This window comes from Grampus griseus, assembly GCF_964374135.1.
Source record: "Grampus griseus genome assembly, chromosome: 1".
NCBI classification, from domain to species: Eukaryota; Metazoa; Chordata; class Mammalia; order Artiodactyla; family Delphinidae; genus Grampus; species Grampus griseus.
Genome location: NC_139017.1, coordinates 33,759,847 through 33,786,905, shown reverse-complemented (window position 1 = coordinate 33,786,905; position 27,059 = coordinate 33,759,847). Strand labels below are relative to the sequence as shown.

At 47.4% G+C, this 27,059-nt stretch overlaps 1 protein-coding gene across 3 annotated transcripts in view; it reads right to left on the bottom strand.

Moving 5' to 3' along the window:
* The window catches only part of CACNA1E (calcium voltage-gated channel subunit alpha1 E), a gene marked incomplete at its 5' end in the record, with an annotated part of 295,319 nt that overhangs the window by 7,044 nt on the left and 261,216 nt on the right, over positions 1-27,059 (bottom strand). For all 3 annotated transcript variants that reach the window (XM_082675182.1, XM_082675183.1, XM_082675184.1), the window contains 10 exons: positions 366-477; positions 4,476-4,582; positions 4,859-4,959; positions 6,213-6,320; positions 7,418-7,523; positions 9,589-9,685; positions 15,082-15,209; positions 19,032-19,197; positions 19,738-19,829; positions 24,102-24,167. In XM_082675182.1, the coding sequence (XP_082531308.1) occupies positions 366-477; positions 4,476-4,582; positions 4,859-4,959; positions 6,213-6,320; positions 7,418-7,523; positions 9,589-9,685; positions 15,082-15,209; positions 19,032-19,197; positions 19,738-19,829; positions 24,102-24,167 (1,083 nt within the window). The remainder of the gene's footprint in view (positions 1-365; positions 478-4,475; positions 4,583-4,858; positions 4,960-6,212; positions 6,321-7,417; positions 7,524-9,588; positions 9,686-15,081; positions 15,210-19,031; positions 19,198-19,737; positions 19,830-24,101; positions 24,168-27,059) is intronic.

The window sequence follows — 27,059 nt, the reverse complement described above, 5'->3', positions numbered from 1 at the left end:
CATTCTTATGATGATTCATCCTCAGGCTCCCTCTCAAAGGCAAGATTTCATTTGTCACTTCTGCTTCTCCATTTGATGCCCAGGGGCATAAATTAAGAGGGCTTGGCCTGAAGCATTATAAGTTCCTGAAGCAGGTAAGGAGCCTCTGGGGTTGTAAAACCCGAAGAGGGAGCATTTGTCAAAGAACATGAGAAACTCAGCTATGAAACGGGAGATGGCAGGAAACTTTCAGGGTAATTGGTTGGACGATCAGAAAGGTTTTTTTTCTGATGGAGCAAGGCTATGGAATAAAATTTGAGAATGAGAGGGGGAGGGATCAGGAAACCAAGGAAGTATTTTTGAGGTCATGTAACTCATTCATTCACCAGAGATTGCTGTTCCTGGAATTGTCCATCGTCAGCTGGGTCCATACAGGCCAACTGGAATATTTCCTGCGGGGAGAGTGGACTCATCGAAGGGTATCCGCTCCGGCCACTCCTGCAAAGCAATGCCAAGTTCAGAGGTAACGTGTGCATAAGAGAAAGAGAAACAGTCATGACGTAGTTGTCATTACCAATTCCCACCCAGACAAGACTTCCTCCCCAGCATAGGGCAACACCCTTTAGCCTTGGCTGGCTTGAAAGCCTGATAACTTACAGGTGGCTGGCCCTAGAATAGAAAATTTTTTAAAAAAAGCATTGGAAAAGAGGAACCACTGTTTTCAACCTGCATTTGGAACCATTCATCATTTTGCTGGCGACTAGCATATCTGTGACAAATGACATCATTTGTCACACTCAGCCATATGGAAGACCAATGCTAGATTGTAAACCTGTTTCTGCTCAGTTTCTCCATTCGGCAGAAAAATGCCATAGTTTAAAGTGAACAGTTTGTTTAAATATTAAGCAGTCATGGTCTTTTAAAAAATTTCCTCCACTCTCAGAAAGAATATGGTTGTATTGTGCCAACATCCCTGGCCAAACCAAACAATTCAATGCCATGAACATTTATTGAAGGACTGCTCTGTATCAGACACTGCTGGTGTATGAACTGCATGGAACGATTTCAGAAGAGGTGAAAGAGGTGACAACGTCTGGGTCGATGGCTATGTAGGAGGATGCTTCAATGGTGATGAGGTAAAAAAGGACAGGGGCAGAGTTGGCCAAGTGTTTAGGGGCCTCTGAACGAAAAGCATGGACAGCTGTTGCAGTGTGCCTGCTATTAAACCACCGTTTGGTACCTGAAAGACACCCTCAGCCTATGGGATCCACTGGGCTGGTTAGGAAAAAAAAGGGGCAGCCAATCTTTCCTGAGAACTTGGCGCTGCTGCGGCCACTCATTGCTACTAGTACAGTAACAGTTCCTCTTTGACCTAAGCCAGCATGCAGACTGAGCTTCCTGATCACGGGAAGAGGAACGTGGTCAGTGACTGGGGCAGCAGCTCCCTCGGTGGGTGTGGAATTAGGAGGGAGAGATGGGACACCGTCTCTGCCAGTGTCCCATCTGCTCCGGAGAGAGCCACTGCAGAGTCTCCTGCTAATGACTGTGAATCCAGTGGAAAATCCGAGACCTAAGCAAGGATTGCCAGTCACTGCAAAATAATCCATTAGACTGGGATCACAGGGGACAGTCTGAAGCACAGACTTTTCACCCAACCCGTCCCCTCGCTGCTAGTGAGGGCTTTAGCCGAATTGTTACAACTGCTAGAGAGCAGTCTGCCATTTAAACGACTGCTTAAATGTCAATCATCTTCTGCTGTGTGCCTTGGCCTGATGGGAAACAAGATAAGCACTGCTCTATAGGAAATGGGCCCCCTTTTGTCCTACAGAAAATGAGTAACTCCAGGATCCCCAATAGGTAGACAGGACACTTGAAAGCACTGAACAACCTTATAGACTTGAAGAATTTGAACCCTGAGTAACCTCTTTGAAAACCTTGTCTGGCTTCTCACTGTTATTAGGAGAGAGTCCAGAGGCCTCTTTCATGACCCACTTCCTACCTGGCCACCCTCCTCTTGCATTACTTTCCCTTATTCCCTGAATTCCAACATGCTGGGCTCTCTCAGTTGGTTGAAGGTGCCGGGCTTCTTTCTGCCTCAGGACTTGAATAAAGGCTGTTCCCCAGAGTGCAGGATGCTTCTCAAACACCCGGTCCCTTGCAAACTCGTTTTTGAACTCATCCTTCAAAATTCTTCTTAAAAGGCACTTCCTTAAGGAAACCTTACCTGATAAACTCGTCAGAGGTCTCTCTCACACGCAATCAGATCATAATGTATTTTTTTCCCATCCTAGCGCTCACCAGAACTGTGATTAAATCATCAAAAATGACAAGTGTTTTTTTTCCTGATAATCTGTTTCATGTTTGTTTTTCTACCAGCTGTAAGCTCAACGAGAGAGGAGCCCTGTCACGTCCACCACGCTACCTCCAAAGCAATCTCTACTTGAACAATTCAGGGCTCTAGAAACACAAGTGGTTCCAAAGAACCAGCCTGCTCCTCCACCAGCATCTCCGTTTCAGGAAGTGGACCAACATCCACCTAGAAGCTCAAACCAGAAACCCGAGGGTCATCTTGGACTCCTCCCTGTCCCTCACACCATGTAGCAAATCAATCAATCACCAAATCCTATCCGTTCTGTGTATTAATTGCCTCTCAAGTCTGATTCTCTCTCCCCATTTCTATCCTGTTAGTCCAAGCCACAGTCTCACAATATTCACAATTGCAGCCATGTACTAAATGGTGTTCTATCTCTCGAACTGCTTCCCTCCAATCCACGGAGCCCACACTGCATTAAAGAATGATCTTTGGAAAGCCCAAACCTGGTCATGTCACTCTGATGCTCGTGTCGCCCATTATCCTTGGATGATACTAAACTTCTGTATCCTGCCTGTAAACTACCTCTGTATCCCTACATCCTGGCCCCTCCAAATCCATCACCTGCCACGTCCCCTGATATCTCTGTGCTCCAACCATCATGACGGTTCTTAGGTTCCTTAAACTTACCATACTTTACTTTATTTCACCTCTTGAAGTACCTGCTTTTGAGTCTCAATCAAATGTTACTTCCTCAGGGAAGCGTCCTCAAATCCTCAAACTACGTGCGTTGCTTCCTTTACACAGTCACAATAGCCTACCCTTCCACATTTTAACCTTTATCACTCTTGTAATTTCTTTTTTAAGAACTGTGTCCATGGGGACTGTGTGATTATCTGGACTGAATCCCCAGTGTCTGAGCCAGTTTTGGGGTCACACCGACTCTCAGTAAATATTGGTCAAATCAATGAGTGAATGAATTAATAAACATATGGGACAGAGGCTGGAATAGTCCAATGATGGGAGTTAATTTGTACAGCAAATTGTTGTGGCTAAAACAGATCTAGATGGTGGAGGGTGTCCTCTATTTCTAAGCCAAAGACCCTTGAAAAACACTGTGAACTCTTCCAAGGAGGTAGTCCCTAGTACTCTAATCATACCTCTTGACCACCTTCCCGCACGGACCAAAGATAAACATGTACTTGTTTTTTTGTAGACAGGAGAATCCATACCTGCTATTTAAACACCTCACATGTTTTGTAAAAACGACCGACGGCCTTGGTCGTTTTTTTTCTTTTTCAAATGCGTTGGATTGTGACCTTTGAAAACAATGCTTTTCAAAAACAGGTCTCCAACACCACAGGCAGAAAGAAATTTATGGCGTGAGAGATTCCAAATGGTATTCTGACTGAGGGCTCATTCCTAAGCCTGGGATTTCACTCCTCTGACAATTACTGAAGTTGTGATATTTAGTGATTTACTGGTTCCAAGAGAGCTAGACTGGAAAAAAGTCACTAATCATAACCAACGACAACAAGCCATTTACGCTGGGTAGAGGGACCATTTGGGTACATCACTTGTGATGAGAGAAAGAAAGCATTAAAATGAAGTATGTATATTACATTAGATCCTTTATGGCCAATGACCACGTGGGGGCTAAGGCTTCCAACTCGGAAGGATTGGCACATGCCTTAATTAGGGTTTTGTTTCCACTTTCAATATAGAAAATTAACAAAAAATTGTTTTGCCTGATTTAAGGTTCTTTTTGTTCATTACAGATAACACAGTGTAGTGGGAAGACTCTGGGCTTGCAAATAACTGACTTAAATTCCAATTCAGCTTCCTACCAGCCATATGGCTTTGGGCCACTTAGTGAACCTCTCTGAGTTCACTCTAAAGTGATGATACTAATACAGCCCCTTACTTCCTTTGTCCATTCACAGTGCTCCCTGTCTCTGGAGCTGGCCACAGCACCAAACACGCTCAGTCTGCTTTTCCATTACCCCTGCTGAATAACCATCTTAAGATACAACATGTGGTCTTCTCACCCTCAGAGAGGGGACCATCCATGCATCTCAGCGTTAGTATTAGCTCGGGCACGTCTAGGCAATGAGTTTCTGGGTCTGCCCGACGGCACACGTGATAATGCAAGCAGGGGAGTCATGGACCCTCTGGTAATACTCACAGGCCTGAAACGGGGTCCTGCTGGAGATAAGGCAGGGCTTTGGCATTAGCAATGATCTCCTGAGGCAGAGATGACGGCTCCATCCGCTGGAACATGGGTGCGTTTTTCTGTGTTGAAAGTGGAAAGGAGGAAAAAGGAACTCAAATGACTGTGGGGGAAAAATACCATTTGAGTAAAACAGGAATATGACTGATACCCTGTTTGACTATCTGAACCTCTGCCCCACTGGTTTTCTAATCCCTTGATCCTAGGGAGGTTCCTGGACCCTGCAAAGCAAAGCCTGACCTCTGCTTCTAAGCACTTGCAGGGCACTGTGCCCCAGGGATGCACAGGCCTGTCCCTTCAGGGGCCCACCCAGCCACCACGCTGTCCTTGACCTTCACCTGTTCCTCCAGCTGCTGCCTCTGCTTCTTCACCTTGCTCTGTTTATAGTAGTCCATGATCATCATTGCTGCATAGATTTTGCCCACAGTCAGGTCAGAGGCTGAAGACACAAGTGTGGCATGGAGGGGAACAGGGAGAAGACACGGGGGGGAAAGTGAGGACACCTAGGAAGCAGGTTTGCCCCTTCGGCCACCCACCCATCCAACATTTATTGAGGGTTCCATCTGTGCCAGGCACTGAGGCTACAGAGAGAACAGGCCCCCATGTCTAGCCTCAGGGAGCTTCCACGGCCACCCAGGGAGGGTGATGTTACCAATGATGTGCAGCACATCAGTAAGCACCTCTCCACCCCCAGAATGGTCTAGGTTTCCGTCTCTTAGTAACACCACCTTTTCCCCAACGGCTTGAAGGTTTGCTGAACTGTGTTATGTGGAAGGACAGAGCTATGTAGCCAAGAAGTTTCATCCACCACCGCAGTGACCTATCTTAAGAAACTGTTCTCCAGTGTGGAGGTTCCTCAGAAAACTGAAACTAGAACTACCATGTGATCCGGCAATCCTACTCCTGGGCATATATCCAGACAAAACTCGAATTCAAAAAGATACACACACCTCAGTGCTCATAGCAGCACTATTCACAATAGCCAAGACACAGAAGCAACCTAAATGTCCATCAACAGATGAACAGATAAAGAAGCTGTGGTACATATATACAGTGGAATACTACTCAGCCATAAAAAAGAACAAAATAATGCCATTTGCAGCAACAAGGATGCAACTAGAGATTATCATACTAAGTCAGAAAGAGACAAATAACATATGATGTCACTTATATGTGGACTCTAAAATATGGCACGAAATGGAAACAGACTCACGGACATAAAGAACAGACTCGCAGACATAAAGAACAGACTTGTGGTTGCCAAGGGAGGGAGGGTGGGGGAGGGAAGGATTGGGAGTTTGGGGTTAGTAGATGCAAACTATTACATATAGAATGGATAAACAACAAGGTTAGTATAGCACAGGGAACTATATTCAATATCCTGGGATAAACCATAATGGAAAAGAATATAAAAAAGAATATATTTATGTATATAATTAATTATGTATATAATCACTTTGCTATATAGCAGAAATTAACACAACTGTAAATCAACTATACTTCAGTAAAAAAAAAAAAAAGAAACTTTTCAATTAATGACAAAAGGAACTTGAGAAGTGAGGGATTTTTGTTTCCTAAGAATAAAAGAGCACCCTTCCCTTATCTCCTCGATCATTCTGTGTTCCCCCCAAGGGTGTGGTCTTGGCGTGCTGGGCCCACAGTGACAAGGATACCCTGGAGGAGACCCCACACCTTTGGGCATGGGCACAAGCAGATCTAACATCTTCTGGGACAGGTGAGGCCAGATGGCCAGGGTCTCCTTCTGTAGCTCTGAGTCTAGCTGCTGCCTGTCCGCACCACCTAGGGGAAGATACATTTATTAATAGCGAAAACAGAACAGACACAGAAATAACAAGGACGGAGGAAGGAGGTGGGGCAGGAGCTGAGTCAGCACGGCACGTCATATTCTCAGAGGGGATCTTGGTACTTAGCGACAGTGGACCTGGCAATACTGGGTCTTTCTGCTGAAGAAGCAGAACACATTTTGGCTCCGTTTTCAGTGACTCAGGGATATCCTGTCACAGAGAGCCGAGGCCCTGGGACCAAGATCAGCCTCCTCATTGATTCACAGAGGCTCCCAGCTGCTCAGTATATCAGAAGGGGGAATGCAGAGAGCCACGAGCCAGCCTCCTCTGCCTTTATACGTGTATCAGTTCTTCCAGCGATCTGACTCCAGAGTCTGAGTGACCTGATTTTTTTTTTTTTTTTTTTTTTGCGGTACGTGGGCCTCTCACTGCTGTGGCCTCTCCCGTTGCGGAGCACAGGCTCCGGACGCGCAGGCTCAGCGGCCATGGCTCACGGGCCCAGCGGCATGTGGGATCTTCCCGGACCGGGGCACGAACCCGTGTCCCCTGCATCGGCAGGTGGACTCCCAACCACTGCGCCACCAGGGAAGCCCGAGTGACCTGATTTTAAAAAGGATTTGGGTCAGGTAAGAGCAGGAAGCTGGAGGCCCATCTGCAAGTAGTAAACCCTTTCTTTCCTAAACCACTGAATTAGAAATCAAAAGGAACAAAAATACTGCCATGATAGCACCTGCCACAGAAGCCTTCCAAGTTGTTAAAGGCACCACATAAGGGGAAAAAAAAAAAAGAAAAAAAAGAACTGAATCAAAACTCATTTGTTCAATCAACAGATATTTCTAAAATGCCTACTTTGTGTCAGACACCAAAGATCACATACTGTTGAAGTTAAAAGGAGGCTTAGTGATTATCAAACCGTTCATTTCACCAAGAAGAAAGGGCAAATATAATAGTTACTGTAGCTCAGAGGTGAAACAGGGACCCTACTATTTGATCTCCAGGTCACTGCCTCATGGATGAAAGGTCAAACATTTCCATCCTGCGCCACCCTGCGTGAGTTGTTTCAGAATCTCCCCCCCCTCTAAGCTTACTGACCTTTGGCGATTTTAATGTCCAGAGCTGTCCGGATCAGAGCCATAAGCGTGGAAGTGAAGTGGACAGTCATGTCCTCAGCCACCGGCATATTCATCAGGACTAACCTCTGTGTGAAAGAGAGAAAAGAAACAGCAGGAGGAAAAAAATGTATCGAGAGAAACCTTGGTGAGAAGGGAGGAAAAGTGCAGAGGTCAAATGCAGAGACAAAAAAGAAGGGCAAGGATACCCCCGTCCCCTGTCCCAGTCCTGCCCTCTCCCAGCTTCTCACTTAAGGCTCATTGGCTGCTGTTTTGTTTTGCTTTGTTTATTTCTAGGGAATGATGCCGAATTCCAAGGGAAGAGGGACTAATCATTCTGTAGGACTCCTCCACAGTCCTAAGAATGTCTTTAATAGGGATTCCTAAAAGCAGTGGCTCAGGGGAAGGAGTCAGCTCTGTGAGGTGACTCCATTCCCTGTTTCAGGGCTGCTCTACAATTCCACTTGTCCCATGAATACCCCCCAAAACTCACATGGGGGAGATTGTGCTTTGCTTATCTGACTTGAAAGATGCATCCTGATGCCCCCTTTTTGAGTCTTTAAAAGATGAAATTTGCCAGCACATGGTTGAACATGCAGAAGTCCAGCTTATCCAAAAGATGAAGTGGAGCAGAATGGAAAAGTGGGAGAGTGCAAACAAGGTCTAGGGGAAGAGGGCTGGGGAGAGCAGAGAAGAGAAGGGTGATCAAGGCAGGAGCAGAGTGGGCAGGCCTTGTTCCCCTCACCCAAAGGAAGGGGATCAAACTGAAATGGCCAAATCCACTTTCCAGAGAGTATCTTGCTTTTGGAATTCTTTAACTTTTCCTCCAATCCCCACATCCCTTCTCCCACTGAGCTTCACCCCAGAAATTCAAAGAACTTAGGGCCACATTCCACCACCCGGTACCGTTAGATGTGGAATCGTGAGCAAAAAGGATGCCAGCCCCTAAGCTTCAAAGGAGGAGCCATGTAGTGGGGTGGATAAGGGTCCCTAATGGGCACCCCCATTCCAATGAGATGCTCTCTGGAGCTTTCAACTTGGAGGTAGCAGCAGGAGAAGGTCCTCCAACAGAACCACCAGCCTAGCAGGAAGGCAAGTGTTTCTTCCCAAGACAGGGTTTCTAAAACTCCATTGGAACATCTTGCTTAACGTGATGCCACAAACACGGTGTCTTAGAGTGTAAGGCCAGTTTCTTGTTTGTATCTGACTTCCATCTCTCTCCCACTTCTTTAGGCTTCTAGAGAAGTGGCGACATTGCTAGGGTGTATTCCTAGGTGAACGAAAGAGCTCCAGAGTTCTGGGTCAGTCTAAATAGCAATGGGGAGTTAGCAGTAACTATTATCCATTGTGGAGAAAAAGTTCAGGCCCCAAGGCTCCGAACACCCCAATGGCAGTTGACTCCCAAGGCACAATGCTGTCCTAAGCAAGCCGAGGGGAGTCCACCCATAGTCATGCCAAGAAGGCATATCTAATGCTGAATGCAACTTGTGTCCATCATCACCCTTTCCTTTGAACTGCCAGGAAAAACGGGTAGCTGGGCTAATGGGGAAGGGAGCTGCATCCTTCATCATGTATCATGGGATGAAGGTTGCCGTTCCTCTTTCTTTTCTGGTACCTAGAAGGAACCATGCCATCGTTCCTCCCTACGTCATGGAGGAAGAAATTTGTTAAGAGTTTTCCTCTCTCCTAAAAATTTCTTCTTGAACCATGTTTAGAGGAATTTCTGCATTATTTCCTGAGCTTAGCTGATGGAAGATTTTTTTAATAAGCTCTGATAGCTGTCTTGCTGCAGGCTTTCTTCTTGCCCATATATGCTATTCCACAGCCCACCACTCTGCCTCCTCTAGAAGGAAACATGCTACTTAACACTTCCTTTCTAGGAACCCACTCACAAGAAGCCACACACTTGTAGAAACAGAATAACATTAAAAAAAAAAACCCACGGCGAATAGTCTTACACACCACCTTGTGTATCGATTCAGGACTTCACCCCTTCTGTGAAGTTTCATGACCTTTTCATCTCATCATTCCTTTTTTCCTTGGTTCCCTCCTCTCCCTCCCCAGCCCGGCTTCCTCCCCACGTTCTGACCTCCCCACAGCTGGCGCCCATTTCCTGCTGGTCACTAGCCCAGAACAAAGGAAGAGGTGGTCTACCTTATATGCCACCTTGGAGGGACATCTCTTGCCGAGGCCTAGCGGTGGTGACATGAGAGTCAGCATTTCATACATCTCAGTGTAATGGATGCGGCCACTGCTCATGGCGGGGTGGTAAGTGGGGATGGGGGCAGGGTGGCAGGGCAGGGAGGGTGGCAGGGAAAGGATGCAGACAGGGAGGAGAGGAGAACAGGCATTCCCGGGGAGCCAAAACAAACAAACAAAAGAGTACAGAAAACAGGAGAAGAAAAACGAAACAAAATGGACAGACAGGAAAAGAACAGGAAACCCGTTAATCAAGGCAAGTCGTACACGTGTCTCCATCCTGGTGCGGGTTTATAGCACACCCAACACAGACCCGGGAACGTGGCGGCAACCTTTGGTCTCTCTGCGCGGCTGTCACAGGGACCGGTTTTCTCCTCCAGGATAAGCATCACCCTACCTCTCTGTTCAACTCATCCATCCCCCATACAACACAAGCTTGTCTTCAATTCCCAGGGCTGTGTGAGAGTGGTATAAACCAGATAGACGGTGTTCCAGCCGTGGGTTAGGATTTCTGGCCCCGGCTGGGGACGGGGGTGCTGGCCTGGAAGTCAGGCCTTTCTCCTGCTCTGAACCCGCAGGCGGAGCATCGTGTATCCCCCTCTGTGGTGTGAGTGCAGCAGGAGACGGCGGCTCGCGCTGGAAGTGCTGCGCTACGGCTGCTGGGCAGAGTCGGCCCGTTGCTTCCACCTGGCTCTGGTGGCAAGAGTGCTCTTTGTGCCCCGGCATGCCCCGGGGGCGACGGCATGCTGGGGACAGAAGAAACAAAACCAGGAGGAGGAAGAGCATCTCGCATGCCATGCTGCCCTCCCCGGCTCTCCCACATGCGGCTGCAGGTTTCACCAGGGTGGAGTTTAAAGAGTCTCTGCAGAGGCAGCTGTTCGGCCTCCTGAGTATGGGAATCACTTGTCACCATCCCAGGCCATCTCCTTCCCATCGCCCAGCCTGGCATCTTCCTGGGCCTAAGTCGTCTTCCGGCTGCCAGACTGTGCTACGCACCCGGGAGCCCGCGCATCCCTCCTGTAACACCAGGAGAGACTTCCTTATCTGGTGGGCTTGGCCTTGGACAGGGACTGGGTGGAGCCACTGTGCTAGTCGAAGAGGGAGGTCCTGTGCGCCCCTGAACAACGTCCTTGGTCTCACAAACAAACAGTGACTCGGCAGTTACAACAGAGCTCTCGGTGCCTCCAACAATACACGGCAGGACCCTCAGGCAAGAAATCTGCTCCGAGCCCTCGTCCTCTGCTGGGACCTTCCCAGACCCTCTGAGCTATTAAATTCTCCCACCGACTCTATCCTCTTTGCCTTCTTGACTTATCCTCCCCTCCTGCCCTCATTTTTTTTTTATGATTTCTCACCTCCCTTTTGTCCTATAGCTTTTATAATTGCTTGTGGCCGAACTACCCAGAGCTGGGCAGAGGTAGGCATGGCTAGAATCACACTTTTCTACACCGTATATGGGATGATGCTACTAGTTTGCTAAAAGGAGGCTCTCTGTCTCCAGGGAAACGAAACCAGAACTCCTTGCTGGATTCAAAAGATTTCTGCATTCTCTGGAGGAGGGAGAGGTCCCTCTGGTTAAATCCACAGATTAACGTGGAGTGAGAAAGAGAGAGAGGAGAATGTGTGTGTTATACGTGCACGAATGAGTGTGTGCATGTGAAGAAAACAGAGGTCAAAGCAGCCTCCGTTATTAAGTCCTTAACTCTTTTTTTATCCGCCGTCCCCCCAAAACGTTCCCTTCTTCCTTGTGTAACAGCTGCTGGTTCTGGGAGGGATTGGACCTCTTTAAACTCAAAGGAAAGCAACATGAAGGTTCCCTCATGTGGCGCAGTGGTGGTGGAGCAGAACGGAGAGGAGGGGGGTTGGAGGCTGCACCCCGCCGCCGGTCACGGTCATGGTCATGGTCACAGCTGGGGACCGGAGGCAAACCTTGCAAGCCACCCTGTAGGGGCAGTTCTCTCCCAGGCCCAGAGGTGGCGAGATCACCCGCACTAATTTGTACATATCCTTATACGGGATCCTGCCGCTGTAAAGGAAGCACAGGTGGGTTAATAGGACACTCAGAGAAGGGTAGGAGAGAAACGACAGCCTAGCCACGAAGGGGATGGCTGGAGGAGGAAGGGCAGCTGCTTTCCTTGGGCCCAGCAAAGCCAGATTAGGAGAGACTGAGCACGAAAAGCATCAGAGAACCACCACCTTGCAAACAGCGAGGTAAGTATCAGAGAACCATCACTGCAAACTGCACTGCCTCGAATTTTCTAAGGAATCAGAGCTCATTCAATGCCTAGTGGCCACGAGCACCCAGAGATATCTGTTGGGCCTATACCTGACCAGATGCAGAAAGTGGAGCCTGGGTCCAGCTAGGCCTCTAAGAACAAAGCCCACCAATTCACAAATACCTCTGACTGCCACCAAGAGCAGACACCAGGCTGCCGTGAAGCGGACTGCAGAACCCTTTGCTTTACACAGACACTGATCACAGTCAGTTACTCAGACCCACTTGTCAGGGCAGTGGGAAAGTCAGCCTCCTTCTACAGAGTGCGAGAAAGAAATTTCCCATTAGGCTAGTTAGCAAGGAGCACAGTTGGCATGAGGGAATTTGCAAAGGGCTTTGCTTCTCGTTGTGGCAGATTTTTCCCCCGAGTTCTGCTTGGGCAAACTCTTCTCAATTTGGCTGGAGCCTGCCGGGATCTGTGCTCAGAAAGCAGCCTGCAAGGGAGCTGAAATGCTCTCCCGCCAGCCCTGCTCCTGCAACCCAGCCCATAGGCAGCTTGGTCAGATCCAGTCAGAATTCCAGGAACACTGTGACCTATCTTATCACTCCCGTTTCACAGAGCCTGCTAGAGAATTCTGATTTCCTGTGTAAAGGACAGACTCAACAGTTGATTCATTTTCAGTGGCTAAAGCATCTGCTCCCTCAGGGGCCAGAACAAGTCAGCAACGGCCAGGGATCTGAGGGTCTGGACACATCCTGGTACAGACCAGGGCTTCCACCGGAAATGATAAGCACGCATTCTCCACCTCCAAGCATCCGATCCTCGCCAGTGATGTCGAGACTACAACTTTGCCCCAGCGTCACTCTTCCTAATCTTTTCTTGATTTTGCTGTTGATTCCTCCTCTTCTTCCAAACAGCAGCTCAGCCGTACTTCCAGGTCTCTTGACTCTTAAGGGGAGGTTCATTTTACCATGTGTTCTTTTGTTTCTCATTGTGGATGGGACGTGGGTGCGTTGGTCCTGCTGTCTACAGGCTGATGTGCTCTGCAACCCGTCTGTCTCCTTTTTGAAGACATTGGCTTACTTTACCTTGGTTAGTTTCCCCTCTCATCTCATAGAGAAGGCCAGTAAAACTAAAACCAGGACAAGTTATGCTGTGAATTTCAAAGTAGACACAAGAGGTTCTCTTTGGTCTTTTTGCTCTTTCACAGCTCATGCGTCTGAGTCTCATGATTAGTTCTCGTGGAATTGTTCTTCCCAGCAGATGGAAGAACTGGGGAGCAGCATGTTTAATGCCCAAGGCACCTGGGTCCCAAAATAATGTGAACCCCAAGAAGTTGGGGTTTCTGAGAGCCAAGGGCACCTGAGTGAGGCTATAGGTGAGCCATGAACTCCTTTGCTAGCAGCTGCTTTCTCCTCTCTCAGGTGAGTGAAGAGGTCCCTTCTTGGTCTCCCGATCCCATGGCCATCCAGCTTTACAGACACCAGTTTTTCATATTTTCTTTCCCATATGGTAATTAATTATAACAACAGTTAATACATGATTTAATATATTCTTCACAACCAGCCTTCAAGGTAGGCAGGATCATTACCACTCTTATACAACAAATGTGGAAGCTCAGAGTGGTTGAATGACTTATCCGAGGCCACAGAGCTGACAAGATACAGGCCTGGCTGCATTCCCCTGTAACACAGTGCCCACTGCATTCTAAAGCAGCCTATCCTACTAGAAAGAAGGCCCAGAAAGTACAAGCCATTGCTCAGCCATTGTAACAGGAATGGATTTAGAGAACTCTGTGCTAAGTCATTAATAATTACTGAGGGGAAGAGGAATTCTGATTCACTCTTTCAACATCTAAAGCAGGGACCCAAGTTCAGCAAGCCTCATAGGAGGACAGATTTGGGAAGAGTCTTAGATTATGAAGTAGTTCCAGGTGGAAGCAACGTGGTCCATTCCCATGAAGGATGGAATTTCTTGTAGTATTTTCAGAGGGGGACCAGAATGGATAGACTGGCGAGATAAGATCCTAAAACTAAGATGACTTGGGACAGAAAACTTCCCATGGAGTGAGTGCTCACAGCACTCTTACCCTGTCTTCAACTGTGAGGACCAAAAGCCTGCCTTTGAACTCTAAATCAGGGATTAGCAAACTTTTTAAGTAAAGGGTCAGATAATACATATTTTTGAATTTGAGGGCCATGCTGTCTTTGTCACAATATGCAGTTCTGCCTTGTAGTGGGAAAGCAGCCATAGACAGTACATAAATGAGCATGGCTGTGCTCCAATAAAACTTTATTTGCAGGGCTTCCCTGGTGGTGCAGTGGTTGAGAGTCCGCCTGCCAAGGCAGGGGACACGGGTTCGTGCCCCGGTCCGGGAAGATCTCACATGCCACAGAGCGGCTGGGCCCGTGAGCCATGGCCCCTGAGCCTGCGCGTCTGGAGCCTGTGCTCCGCAACGGGAGAGGCCACAACAGTGAGAGGCCCGCGTACTGCAAAAAAACAAAAACAAAAACAAAAAAACCAAAAAAACCCCCACCAAACTTTATTTGCAAAAAATAGACAGTGAGCCACATTTAGCCCATGGGTTATAGTTTGCCAGCCTCTGCTTTAAAGCCCAGAAGGCACAATATCACTTGAGAACTATTGGAAAGTGAAGAAGACCTAGGGAGGTCATCCCCGCAAATTCCTGCCATCTAACTCAGTTCCATGCAATAAAAATCCACAAGTATTTAAGCAATCAGTTAGAAGAATAACTTGCTCGCTTTTTTATATAATTTCAGAGTTATCTGAAACTGTACCTTTTGAGAGGGATGAGATAGAGAAAAGACGAATGTCACTGACCATGGTGGCCAGATGTCCAGCTGGCCCCAAAAACACTTGTCAACCCCCCTGGTGACTCAGAGGGGTCCACTAACCATTTTGGAAGCTCCTCTAGGGACTGACTCAAACACTCTGAGGTGCAGACTGTGTACTGAGATAGGCAAAGAAAGGGGAAAGCCTGTCACAGAAGGAAAGAGAGGGGAAAGGAAGATAAAGAAGCTAAGTGGTCCATAACTGGCTCGATCCCAGAGCCAGTCTGAGGACCTGGCCTCTTCCACGGGCCACAACCAAGAGGAATCTCCTCTCCTTCTCTAACAAGCAAGCATGGGTGTCTCCAATTCCAACCTCTTCCTTGAGAACTCCAGAGGCCCTTGATAGGGGCCTCACGGGGGGCGCCGAGAGGCCTACGCACCATGCCGCTCTGTCATACTCTGCCCAGACACGGACAAACTCGTCCAGGTGGTGAGGCCCCAGGATGGATGAATCCCGAGTCAGGTACTCAAAGTTGTCCATGATGACGGCCACGAACAGGTTGAGCATCTGGAGGGCAAGGGGGAGAAGAGGAGTTAGGAGAAACCCAAAGCAGAAAAACAGGCTTCAAGACAAATAAAGAAATCAGACGTTTGTGAGGCTGAGGCTCCTAACCAAAGCACTGTTGACCCTGCCGAAGGCAACGCAGCATTTTCACGACTGAACTACACGTCTTTCTGCCTGCATTATGATTTCACTTTCCTCTGCCACTTTATATCTGCAAAGTATTCCTCAGTCGCTTTTGTTATCTATTAAATTTCTTTAATTATTAGTGCAGCAGCAGCAACACGTTCTCAAAGGCTAGAGGAAGTCAAGGCCCGACACCAAGCCTCCCTGCCAGCCTCCCTCCCCAACCCCTGCTCCCCAAAGCGGCCAGTGAGAGAACTGGTGGGATGCCTTATAGCGGATGAAGGGCTCACTGTGCGACAACTTGAAGCTGTTCGCGGCTCTTAAGTGCTTCCAAGACCCTGTTCTCCACTTATTTGTTCAACAACATTTATTGTGCACCTACTATGTTCCAGACAGAGCTCCAGGTGCTGGTGGTGGGAGTTAAGAAAGGTCTGGTCCGAGATACATTTCCATAACTAGCACGTTGCTTAAGGCACAGCGGGCGTTCACTAGATGTTGTTACTTGAATATTCTTAAAGACATTTAGTATTTAGCAGAGACTGTGATGTGTTGGAAACATACAAATGTTACAGATTTTTTTAAGAGCCGTGAAAGAAGCATGTACAGCAGGGACAAAAAGGAGTATGGGTTCGAATTTCATATAATTTTCATGTCACGAAATATTATTCATCTTTTGATTTTTTTTCTCAACTATTGAAAAATGTAAAAATCATTCCTAGCTCATGGGCCATAGAAAAACAAGTGGGAAACTGGATTTGGCTTGTGGGCTATAGCTAGTGGAGCTCTATATAATCTTATCCAGCAACAGGAAGCAACAGGAACCCCTAAAGGGGTTTAAACTAGGAGAGAGACCAAGGGCTATGTGCATTCAGAAAGAACACTTGGTCGCAATGTGGAAGGTGTGGAAGGTAGGCAGGAGACCAGGGGGAGGGTTTTGCGACGCTCTTGAACTAAGCCAGTGCCAGACAGCAGCCTGGATAGAGAGTTTAAGGAGGTGGACTCAACAGGCCTCGACCACAGCGAACAGCACTTCTTTGTTGTTTCTTGGCCATCCAGCACCCATATACTGTACTTCCGGTCTCCTGGGGACACACCCTTTACCTATTCCCAGTTAATATGGTTTAGTGGGGCACCACCATGACCCAGGCCTCAACCAGCCATTGAATCCCATCTCCCTGGGCTACAGTGACTGGTAAGCCAATCAAGGCCAAGAAAATGGCATTGAATCTTCTGAGCAAGAGACTTGTTCTTCCTTGCTGGCCTTGAATACGTGGGGAGTGAGGTACACAGCTGCTGCTACAGCCACCTTGGAGCCAAGGACTGGAGTTGTTGGAGAAAAGAGCTCACATGCAGAAGCCTGGAGAAGAGATCTGACAATAAAGAAGGGAACCTGGGCCTGGGGATGTCATCTGAGCCCCAGATCAAGCTTGCTTAAGCCTGTCCTGCCAGACCCTTCATTTATATGAGCCGATGAAATCCCTTTTTGCTTAGGTCGGATGCAGCTGGACTTTCTGCCACCTGCAAGTGAAAGAACCTTGCCTGACAGAGATGAATTGGCTGTGGAGGTGAGCGAACAGGAGCCTCTGTTGCTGATTCCCAGGTTAAGTGGCTGGGTGGGTGGAGGTGCCAGGTATGCAGACAGGATACACAGGATAAAGACAAAGTCTGCAGGATGGAGTTGCTGGGAGTCTTCTCTGCAACAGAGACTGCTGGCTGCATCCTAATTATTATTAATGTTAACAAAAACTATTTGTATTATTATTGCTTTACATTTGCATAGTCTTCTATAGCGTTGTGTGCGTATTCACACCTACCAGACGTTTAATGCTTGCTCTAACCTTTCGTGAAGCAGGTTTAATTACCACCAGCCTTTCAAGGACACAAGTGCTTCCTAGACACATCTGTGTTCTTTAGCTCCAAGCACATAGCTGGGCACATCCCAACGCACCGGTAAATCTTTCTAGAGTGGTTGGCTTGAGTTGAGAAGCTGTGTGACTTGCCCAAGGTCACAGAGTCAGTGTCGGGCTGAGATTTGAAAGCAGATCATCTCATACTGAATATAGCCTCTATAAAAATAACATTAATGTGAATTATGCAGTAGCCTCTATCTCAAAATTCTAAAAGTACCTTTATGGTCACTAATTAATTTTCCAGTTATATCTTTGGTTTCTTTTGAAATATTTATTAAACACTTAAATGATGAAGGATAAAATGGAGATGTCTGCATGGCCTTCTATATCTCCACTTCCCCCTGTGATAAGCACTGATACTCCTGTATGAGTTTCACCTTTCAGTTCTAGGTGACGGATGCACTGAAACTCGCTGACGGCTTCACCTCAGTGTCTAGCTCAGTGTGGACCTTTTAATGGCCACGCAGTAAAAATGTGCTGAAAGTGCTGAATACAGGAATGAATAAACAAAAAACTCCGATTTATATCATCATTCTAAATTTCCTTGGTTATTTTCATTATAGGTTATACTTCCCTATTCCTAAATAAGATAATATTTTCTGTTCTTTTTTCATCAAAAAACCTTTCACATCCACGAGAAGGAACACATGTATCAGCTCACTATACCAATAATACTCTTATCAGCAAGTACTTTATCTTCCCATTTTACAGAAGCCACAAATGGGAAGGTGTCTTGGCCAAGGCTAGAACAGCAACAACGCCAGTGTGGGCTCCCCAAGTCTCCGGTCAGTTCAACCCCTGCTACGTCGGCCTGCCCACCACCCTTACCAGTCTGTGTGTTAGCCACTTCCCCACACCCGACAGCTGGACACATGGCAAGTCCCCTTGGGATCACTTTAAAGAGGTAGAAATTCCTGGACACCAAACAATTCACTGTAGGATTCCCAGCCATGAAGCTGACCACTTTTAAGTGGCATTGCTTTCGTTTTAGATTTTTTGTGTAGCCGGTGGCCTCAGCAGTGAAGCCGAGCCCAGGGACGTCAGGGTGGCCAGAAACGCCAGACTGACCCTTCCAGTTATCTGGTAGCCCCTCGCCCATTCTTCTCTTTATCACCGCTTGTGTGACTGTGCAGGGTAGAGATTTCTGGATGCTGCTGTGCTAAGTCATGTTTTCTCCCAAAGAAAGAATTAAGAAGGCACCTAGGGCTTCTCACTATTTTATAGGTGGGCGTGTGGCACGTATATTACTCAATATTTACTAATGCCTAAAGCAGTCATATCCTTTCACGTCTATCAAGCTGGCCAACTGTCACCAGACGTAGCGACATGAGAGAGAACCGCATCTACTACATTGTATATTGTCATCATCCTACTCTGATGAATGCTATCCCCTTACAGTTTCAGAGTACGTTTTCTCAAACAGTTCAAAGGTCTCCAAAGGAGAGAGAAAAGATTCTGAGCCCTGCTTGTGAGATAAAATACCGGAGATACAGAAGAGAAAGATTCACTCTGGGTCACAACTGATTCAACGTGGTATTCAATACTCTATTCACGGAACCCTACCTACTCTCCTAATTAGCTCTTCTCACACAGTCCTCGCCTAGAAGCAGCAGAGACATCTCTCAGCCATGGAAAGTCACCCACCCTGGCCTCCAAGAGCCTCCGTGAGGAGGCCTAGTTCTCATCATGGGCTGGGGTTCGTGGCGGAACGTACACCGAAGGAAACCTCTCGTCTGTTTATCAGAGGGGGGGACTGGGCCACATCTCAAGCCAAGAGCACACTGCTGCTCACCAAGAAGGAACAGAAGAAGATGAAAGAGACGAAGTACACGTAGGCCAGGTCGGTGCCACAGCGCTCGCTCTCGCTCTGCCCTGAGGGTGCGGTGGTGTCAGGCTCACAGCCCTTCTCCCCGAGGCACGACAGCATTATCTCCTGCCAGGCCTCACCCGTGGCACTCCTGAGCCCAAAAGACAACTCGGTTAGTAGCAGCAGGTCTGCGTGTCCTAACCTCTCCTCAGCACTCTTCCCGACTCACTCATCTAGGTTCCTCTTATGCTCAGCCTCCTTCGAGTGCGATGGAGAGTACCAGTGAGGTCTCTCCTGGGCTCTGCCACCTCACCCACTGCCTCTCCATCTTCTGTTGACAGCGGTAGAGAGGGCAGTGGGACTCTCTAAGACCCCACGTAAACCTGGTCATCCGTGGTTTCAGCCCTTAAATGGAATCTGGCCTGCAATCCACCCTCACCTTCCCCTTCTCAAAGCCCTGGAGGATGTGCTGAAACTGCATTTTGCAAATTGACTACTGAGTCAAAGATGTGGAGGAAACGTTCTAAAGTCAAGTCATCGGAGCAGTTTTTCGGACATCCTGCCCCTGCTTCCGCCCTCATCTCACTGTCTATCCTGTGAGCAGAGACAAAGGGGAACGGGCGGAAGAGGCAGGCCGACTGTTTCTCTCTCGCAGGAGAGCTCCAGCCACCACAGTTACGGATCCAGGTACCTGAAGAGTAGCATGAGGGACCCAAAGAAACTCCGGAAGTTGTTGTGCCGGTTGATGTGACTCTCCTCATCTAATTTTATGTTTCCAAAGACCTGGATGAGAAAAACAACAGAAAGCCCTGAGCATTATTGAGCGGTGGGATGTGTCCAGTGCAGGATATTAGATGTACCTGCAGGCTTGGTGAATTCACATGCGTGGCTTCTCCCACTGGCCTAACCATGAAGCAGACAACTCAAAACCCAGGAAGGCTGGTAGACCCCCACGTTCTTGGCCTGATATGCGGGAGGAGTTATATTCTCCAGTGACGCAAAGAGGATGAATGCTTGCAAGGACCGCAGAAGGCAAGATCTTTGAAAGCCATTCTGCTTAGATGTAGTTCCTCCCACACCTAATTTGGTCTTTTTATTTCTGTGATACCTACTCACTATGGTACTCAAGCAGTCTGTCAAAGACATTACCCTATAATAGGCATGCAGGGAACGAGTTACCCCTCCCCTCTTCCTGTCTCAGCTGGTAATGATGAGAACACTTGCATTTGCAGAAGATGTGATTTATCCCTTACAAAGGATAAATAGGCAGATGTTGTCCTGGAATTTGCAAGCAGTTTAAGTCAGAGAGGGGTATCTCTATCTTCCTTGGATATGTTCCCATCTGAAGAGTCACATCTCAGAAGTGTGATACAGCTATAACCCAGAGTCCATGAGAATGAACACACACCAAGTCCAGGCCAACAGGATGAAGAAAGTCTGGAAAACTGGATACTTGGAAAAGGAAAAAGAAAATGGATTGGGGCAAATCTGGCTATAGAGTGAGTTTACTAATCTGCTGTGGGTCTCTGGGCTTAGAATGAGGTCACTGTGCAAGTTCATGTGAAAAAAAGAGGGAAAAGTCAGAGATCTTTATCTATAGTGAATAATGATGAGCTCTCAGACACAGTGCTGTCTGGAGCCAAGGTCGACCCCATGTCTCTCTAGATGGGAAGGGTGCCCTTACACGTGTACTTTCCTCCCCAGACATGATTCAGATCTCAGGATCTACTCTCACGAGGCAATGTCTGTACAACCGAAGGCTTACAGGTCACTTTTCCGGCCTTTTGAGATTATATTGAGCCTGTATTTAACATGCTTCAGTTTACCTAATACGTGCTAAATGGAACACATTTCCCGCCCCCCCCCCAACAGTGTCTAGAATGTGCAATTAAGAACAGTCTCTGCTATTTTGTTCAAATAGCTCCCACTGACACCTGCATGGGGAATTTGTTCTCAACGCTGATTTTCAAAACCTAAATACTACTTGTCTCTCAGGGAGAATGGAGGTGGCAAGCTAGGCAGTGCTGGGGAGGAAGGGAAGGAGGGAGATAAGGCTGAGGGCCCCCAGTCAGACAAATAGTAGCACTGAAAAAAATCCCACTCAAACAATCAAACCTAGTTCTGGATGCCCCAGGAGGAAACCGCCATATATCCTTGCCCATGTTCACATCCCCTTCTGTCTTTCTTTACACTCATTTAACTCAAAATCCATAGTTTATGCCTGATTCATCACACACACACAACTTACAGTGTATTTCCTCCCTGTGACACTCCTGAAGCCATTATTCGTTGTCCCCTTTACGATATTCTCGAATACCTTACCCAATCGTGAACTAGCTGGAAGGCACACTGTGAGTTTACAAAAGTTATGTGTGTAATAGTCAAGGAACTACTGTCAAGCCAATAATGTATATTTATAATGAATGTGGTGTTTAAATTTTTCCACCTTTTGAAAAAGCTTTTCACTTAGTCCTTGTCAGTAACCCAAATCTCCTATATCCAAAGGAAAGGCTATGGAAGAGAAAGGTTTGATGAGACCCACTGGAACACTTAATGAAAGTATAGGCTTAAATCTGTTTCACTTGGGATTACAGAACTTTAGAACTAGAAGGGACCTGTAAAGCTATCTATCCAACTCCTCTACTGCACCGGTGATGGGGTTAAGGCCCAGAGAGGTTCAGTGACTCGACCAAGTTTGCACAGCTGGTCAGTGGTGGAGCTGAGGCTGGAAGCCTGTAGCCCCAGGACTCTCCCAAACCCAGCAAGTTACTCCTTCCTTCCATCTTCAGACTTCTCTGCAAAGCTCTCTTCTTCTAAGAAGCCCTTGAAAGTTCAGAATAATGGTGCTTCTCACAGATACCTCCTATTGCTAGTTCTCTTTCCAATGCTTGTCTACTTTCCTTTTGCTTTTCTGTTTGTACGGATCCCTCTGCTTTGTTATGACTGTATGAGACACAACCTTTCTAGGTACAAGCTAGGTGTCTGCTTTGTGCGTGGTGTGGGGTCTCCGTCATGGGACAGGATGAAGATGGCCAGCTAAAGGTAAGTCACAGTGGGAATGGCATTCATGTCTTGGTGGAATGGAAGTAGTGATCTTATTTTTTGGAAATAAGTCTGAGGGCAATAAATGATTACCCATTGTGGTTATTGTAAATATTGCAGTTTCACAACTGAAGAACTCCTATCTCCCACTAAAGGGTCAGAGAAATACTTGTATTTGCTTGTTGGTGGGAGGAGAGACAGTGCAGAGAACTTGCAGTCCAGTAGGAACATGGGCTGCAGAGCAGACAGAGCTGAGATTTAAACTCAGCTCTCCCACTTACTATCTGAGATCTTGAGTGTGTTACAAGTTACTTAGCCATGCTAAGCAACAGTGGAGACAATGAAACCCACATATAAACATTTTCATATCACTCCTGAATACATCAGTCATGTATCTTGTGGGGGGTGTGTGTGTGTGTGTAATATATATATTTGCGGGGAGAGAGAGAAAGTGAGGGAGAGAAAGGGAGGCAGGAATGGGTAAGAATATCTATGTAGCACAGTGTCTGGAACACTCAGGAATTCAAGTGATGGTAAACGGTATTATCATCATCAGTAGTATTACTAACGGGTTAATATTAGAGATGGTGTTATTCTAGTTTATTTTGCTGGAAGATGAAAAGGGGATAAGAACTATTCTAAGCATGGACCAAAAAAAAAAAAAAAAAAAAAAGAACCCTAATTTAATCAAGTTTCATTTGGCCGTTCAAGAACATTTTAATTCTAGAATCAAATATCTGAGAGTTTGGATGGACTTAATAGAAGTCATCAAGCCAATCTTCCACTTCAGCTGGGATTCAGCTTGCACCCACTTCTGACATCATCATTAAAGCTCTACCAAAATATCCTCCGTGAAGGAGAACTCATTACTTTTCAACCAAATCTCACAGTTTTTGACACTTGACATTCCATTGTATTTTTGGAGAACAAAACTCTCCAGTCATGGGATCAGAAGATGAACAAAATTTGGAAGTGCAGGCAAGAGAGAGGAACAAAAAGAAGACATTTCAGAGAAGCGCTCGAAAGGGCTGCTGACACGTCAAGCCTGGGGGATGCGTGCAGTGGCTCCAGGTGGCAGCCACCACTGAGAAGGCAGCTGGCCATTCAAAGGCAGCCAGACCACCTGACTGCAGAGACTCCCACTTGGCTGAGGTCCTACGCTGGGGTTTAGTCTCCAAATCTCCAAGTCAGAAAATCAGCCTCTCGGAGCCCAGCAGAGAGCCTGTGTATCCAACTAGACAGGTGCATGGGATGTGCTGCTGGCTGTTTACGGTAGGAGTTCACCCACCACAAATGACAGCTGCCTTTGAAAGATCTTTTGGCCTCTTCTGCTCAGTGGGTTTCTGGTTACCTGCCTAAGTACCCTGGGTGGGAACCTCATCCACTTCTCAATTCCGAAACTGGAAAGGATGTGGTAACCAAGGAGAACCATCCAGCGAGCTGCGTGGTCCTTTGACAGGCATCAGCCGGGATGTGGCCCTTGGGTTTCCTGAGGACTGGGCACACTGCCAGGAACTCTGAGCTGTTCCCAGTGGTGGGTCTTAGGGCATACATCTCAGCCATGTGGGATGTAACTCGCATACATTTTGTGCTGCTGTCTGCAGAAGAACAACCACCTGACCTTCTTTTAGGTCTGGCTCAAATATGGGAGGGTCCTGAGATACGGATCATCACGAGCCCTACCCTATCCTTAGTCTCGTGGGGGGAACCCCTCTGGCTAAGAACAGCGGTGTCATCTTCACTGGAGTCCAGCTGCTTATGAGGCAGCACCATGACCTGACGACCTCAGAGGAAGCCCCTGTATCAGACCACCCTGACCATCTGGGCAACCCGAGTGGGGAACCCTGCACACGTGAATTCCCAAGGTCATATTGCAACACGATCCTGGGAGCGAGCCTCAGGGCAAGAAGGGATTCTTGAAAGGACCTCAATCCTGTAGGCTCAGGCTAGAAAGCCAGGGACAACCTGGGCAACAACTGTCCCCCACCAGAGCCCTGATGCACCCTCTCTCACCTGCATCCCAATGATGGCATAGATGAAGAAAAGCATGGCAATCAGAAGGCAGACGTAGGGGAGGGCCTGGAAAGAAAGCAGAGACACGACCATGAATTTAAAGGCAGGCAGCTCCAGGGTCACCTGCAGCACGGGCAGACAGGAACTCTTGTCCTGAGACTGACTTAAAACACAGGGCTGGGGCTCTCTATTCACCCGGATGTTCTATTTTGGGATTCCGTACTTTTGCAGATGTCCATATCCTCTGACAGATATGTAAGCTGGTGGCCCCAGAGAGGCTTGTAATTTCCCCTCTGTCGAGAATATTCCCTGACCCACAAGTGTGTGGCCCATATATCCAAGAGAGAGCTAGGAAAACTTCTTGGGATTGGGATTCATCCCACTCCGTATGCAGAATATTAATAACCTGGGCAGTTGTGATGCAAATTACACAGCAAGCATTTAGCTTTGGCTCCCAAACCCCTGTATTACCCTTCCCAACCCTTGCTCAATGTGAGGTTCATAACGGAGCATTTGGAAGCAAAATGAAATGGCTGGGGTCTCAGCTGCCGGTCAGTTCCTAGCAGGCTCCTTCAAGCTCTGATGAAACATCTTTTTCCAATGTTTAAGCGTCCTGACCTTTCATTCTGTGTCACGCAAAATTCCAAAAAGGCTTTCAAAGCGTGAGCCATCACAAAACCCTGCCATGAAGCCACATGGCACAAAATTCCACACTGTGCCAGCTAACTGCCACTCTGGGGTGACAACACTTTACTGATGGGGGTGAAAGGGCGAGTGCAAGAGACAGAAGGCCGGGAACTGCCCCTGGTGGCTGGGGGAGGATGGAGACATAGGGCAGTCTGGTTTGGAGGCCAGGGTGGGCATTATAATTCTGGACTGATCTCCGTGCTGACATGGAAGCCCCTCTTCTTTACCACCCAGGAAGCCTCCCTGGCAGTTCGTGCAACTCCGAGTCTCCACCCTCTCTCGAGTGTGTACAGCATAACTCCCCGGAGAGCAATTGAAGGCTTTCAGACTGCATGAACCAGGCAGAGCTTATCAACAGAGCTAACTAAATGAAGAGCCCTGGGAGACTTTTACAACTTGAATAAAGAATAACATTAAAATGCAATAGGGCTTCCCTGGTGGCACAGTGGTTGAGAGTCTGCCTGCCGATGCAGGGGACGCGGGTTCGTGCTCCGGTCCGGGAAGATCCCACATGCCGCGGAGCGGCTGGGCCCGTGAGCCATGGCCGCTGAGCCTGCGCGTCCGAAGCCTGTGCTCCGTAATGGGAGAGGCCACAACAGTGAGAGGCCCGCGTACCGCAAAAAAAAAATGCAGTAGAGGGGTTTCCCTGGGGCGCAGTGGTAAAGAATCTGCTTCACAATGCAGGGGACACGGGTTCAAGCCCTGGCATGTGGGAAGATCCCACATGCCGCAGAGCAACTAAGCCCGTGCGCCACAACTACTGAGCCTGCGCTCCAGAGCCCGCAAGCCACAATTGTGAGCCCACGTGCCACAACTACTGAAGCCTGTGCGCCTAGAGCCTGTGCTCCGCAACAAGATAAGGCATGACAATGAGAAGCCCGCGCATCGCAACGAACAGTAGCCCCCGCTCACCGCAACTAGAGAAAAGCCCGCGCAGCAACGAAGACCCGAGCCAAAAATAAATAAATAAGTAAATAAATTAAAATGCAATAGAGAGTTGGTGGGAGAACCCCTTCTCCAGTGGAGTGCTGATTCTCAAGATCTGTGAGGAGCGACTACATCCCGAGGGGGCATGTGAAGACACCATCTGCTGAAAGGAAAGAGTAGGGAGGCAGGTTTCTCTCCCAGCTTTGAGGAGAGGACCAAAGAGTCATCCTGATCTCTCTTCTTGTCATGTTGTAAATTCCAACACAAAATAAGGAAGAGAAAAGAACTGAGTAGGGGTCAGTGGTGGAGAACTGGGTGATGCTCAGGGTGGGGCTGGGGAAGGTAGAGGCAGGGGCAACGCTGTTTACACAGTGTTACTTTCTGCTGTGTATGCACAGAGGCAGCCTTTGTTAAACCAGCTTCAAGGAAACAACTTCTACACTGTTCCAGGGCTGCACCATCCATCACAGTGTCACCTGGAGGCAGATTCAGCTGTCTTCACTGTTCTCTCTCTATTCACTGGAATACGCCAACCATTTGGTCATCAACTTCTGACATGCTTTTCTTTGCCCTCGATAGTATACACTTTGACAGAGAATCAGTGATCATGAGAATATGACAGGCTGACACATATTTCTTAAGAGACTCACTAACAACTGTAACTTGTTGCACAGGCCTCTATAAAAAGCTTTTAAGACCATCTTGTGTTTCAAATTCTAAATCCAGATCCACCCGAGACTCAAATGGTAAATTCTTGCTAAGGTTTTCAATTTCTCCTCTGTCACTGAGCTTTGGAGAAATAGTTTTCATTGAGGTGACACCTCTCTGGGAGTCATAGCACCAAACAATTATCTGAATCCAATAAAAATGTCAAGGTTGCTTGTGGGACCCTGAGCGTCCTTACAACTGGCCTCACATCTCAGACCCCCAGGACTTTGCTGAAGAAGTAAATCAGTAACGATGGTGTGGCACGAAGTCCCTTTCAAGTGACAAGAAACCATGAATTCACTGACAAGCTTTCTTTAGTTCAATCTGTAGTTAAAATGTACAAACAATTAAAATAAAGAAGGCAATTCAATAAATTCATGATTTTTCATCTTTGAATCAATTTCATCAACCACATTTTTAAAGTACATTCATTGAAAGACTCTTTTTTATAGGAGGAAAATAGTAGGCTTTTGAGCAGCGTTGATGTCCCCCAAAGCTGAAAAACAAACTCATTATATTTGCTAGAGCTTGAAGATATTGAAATATGTTTGGAGAACTTCTTTTACTGGAAACCTCTGCCATTATAGTGGATCTCAGGTATCAATTTTTAACTTGTTTATTACATATACATTTCTG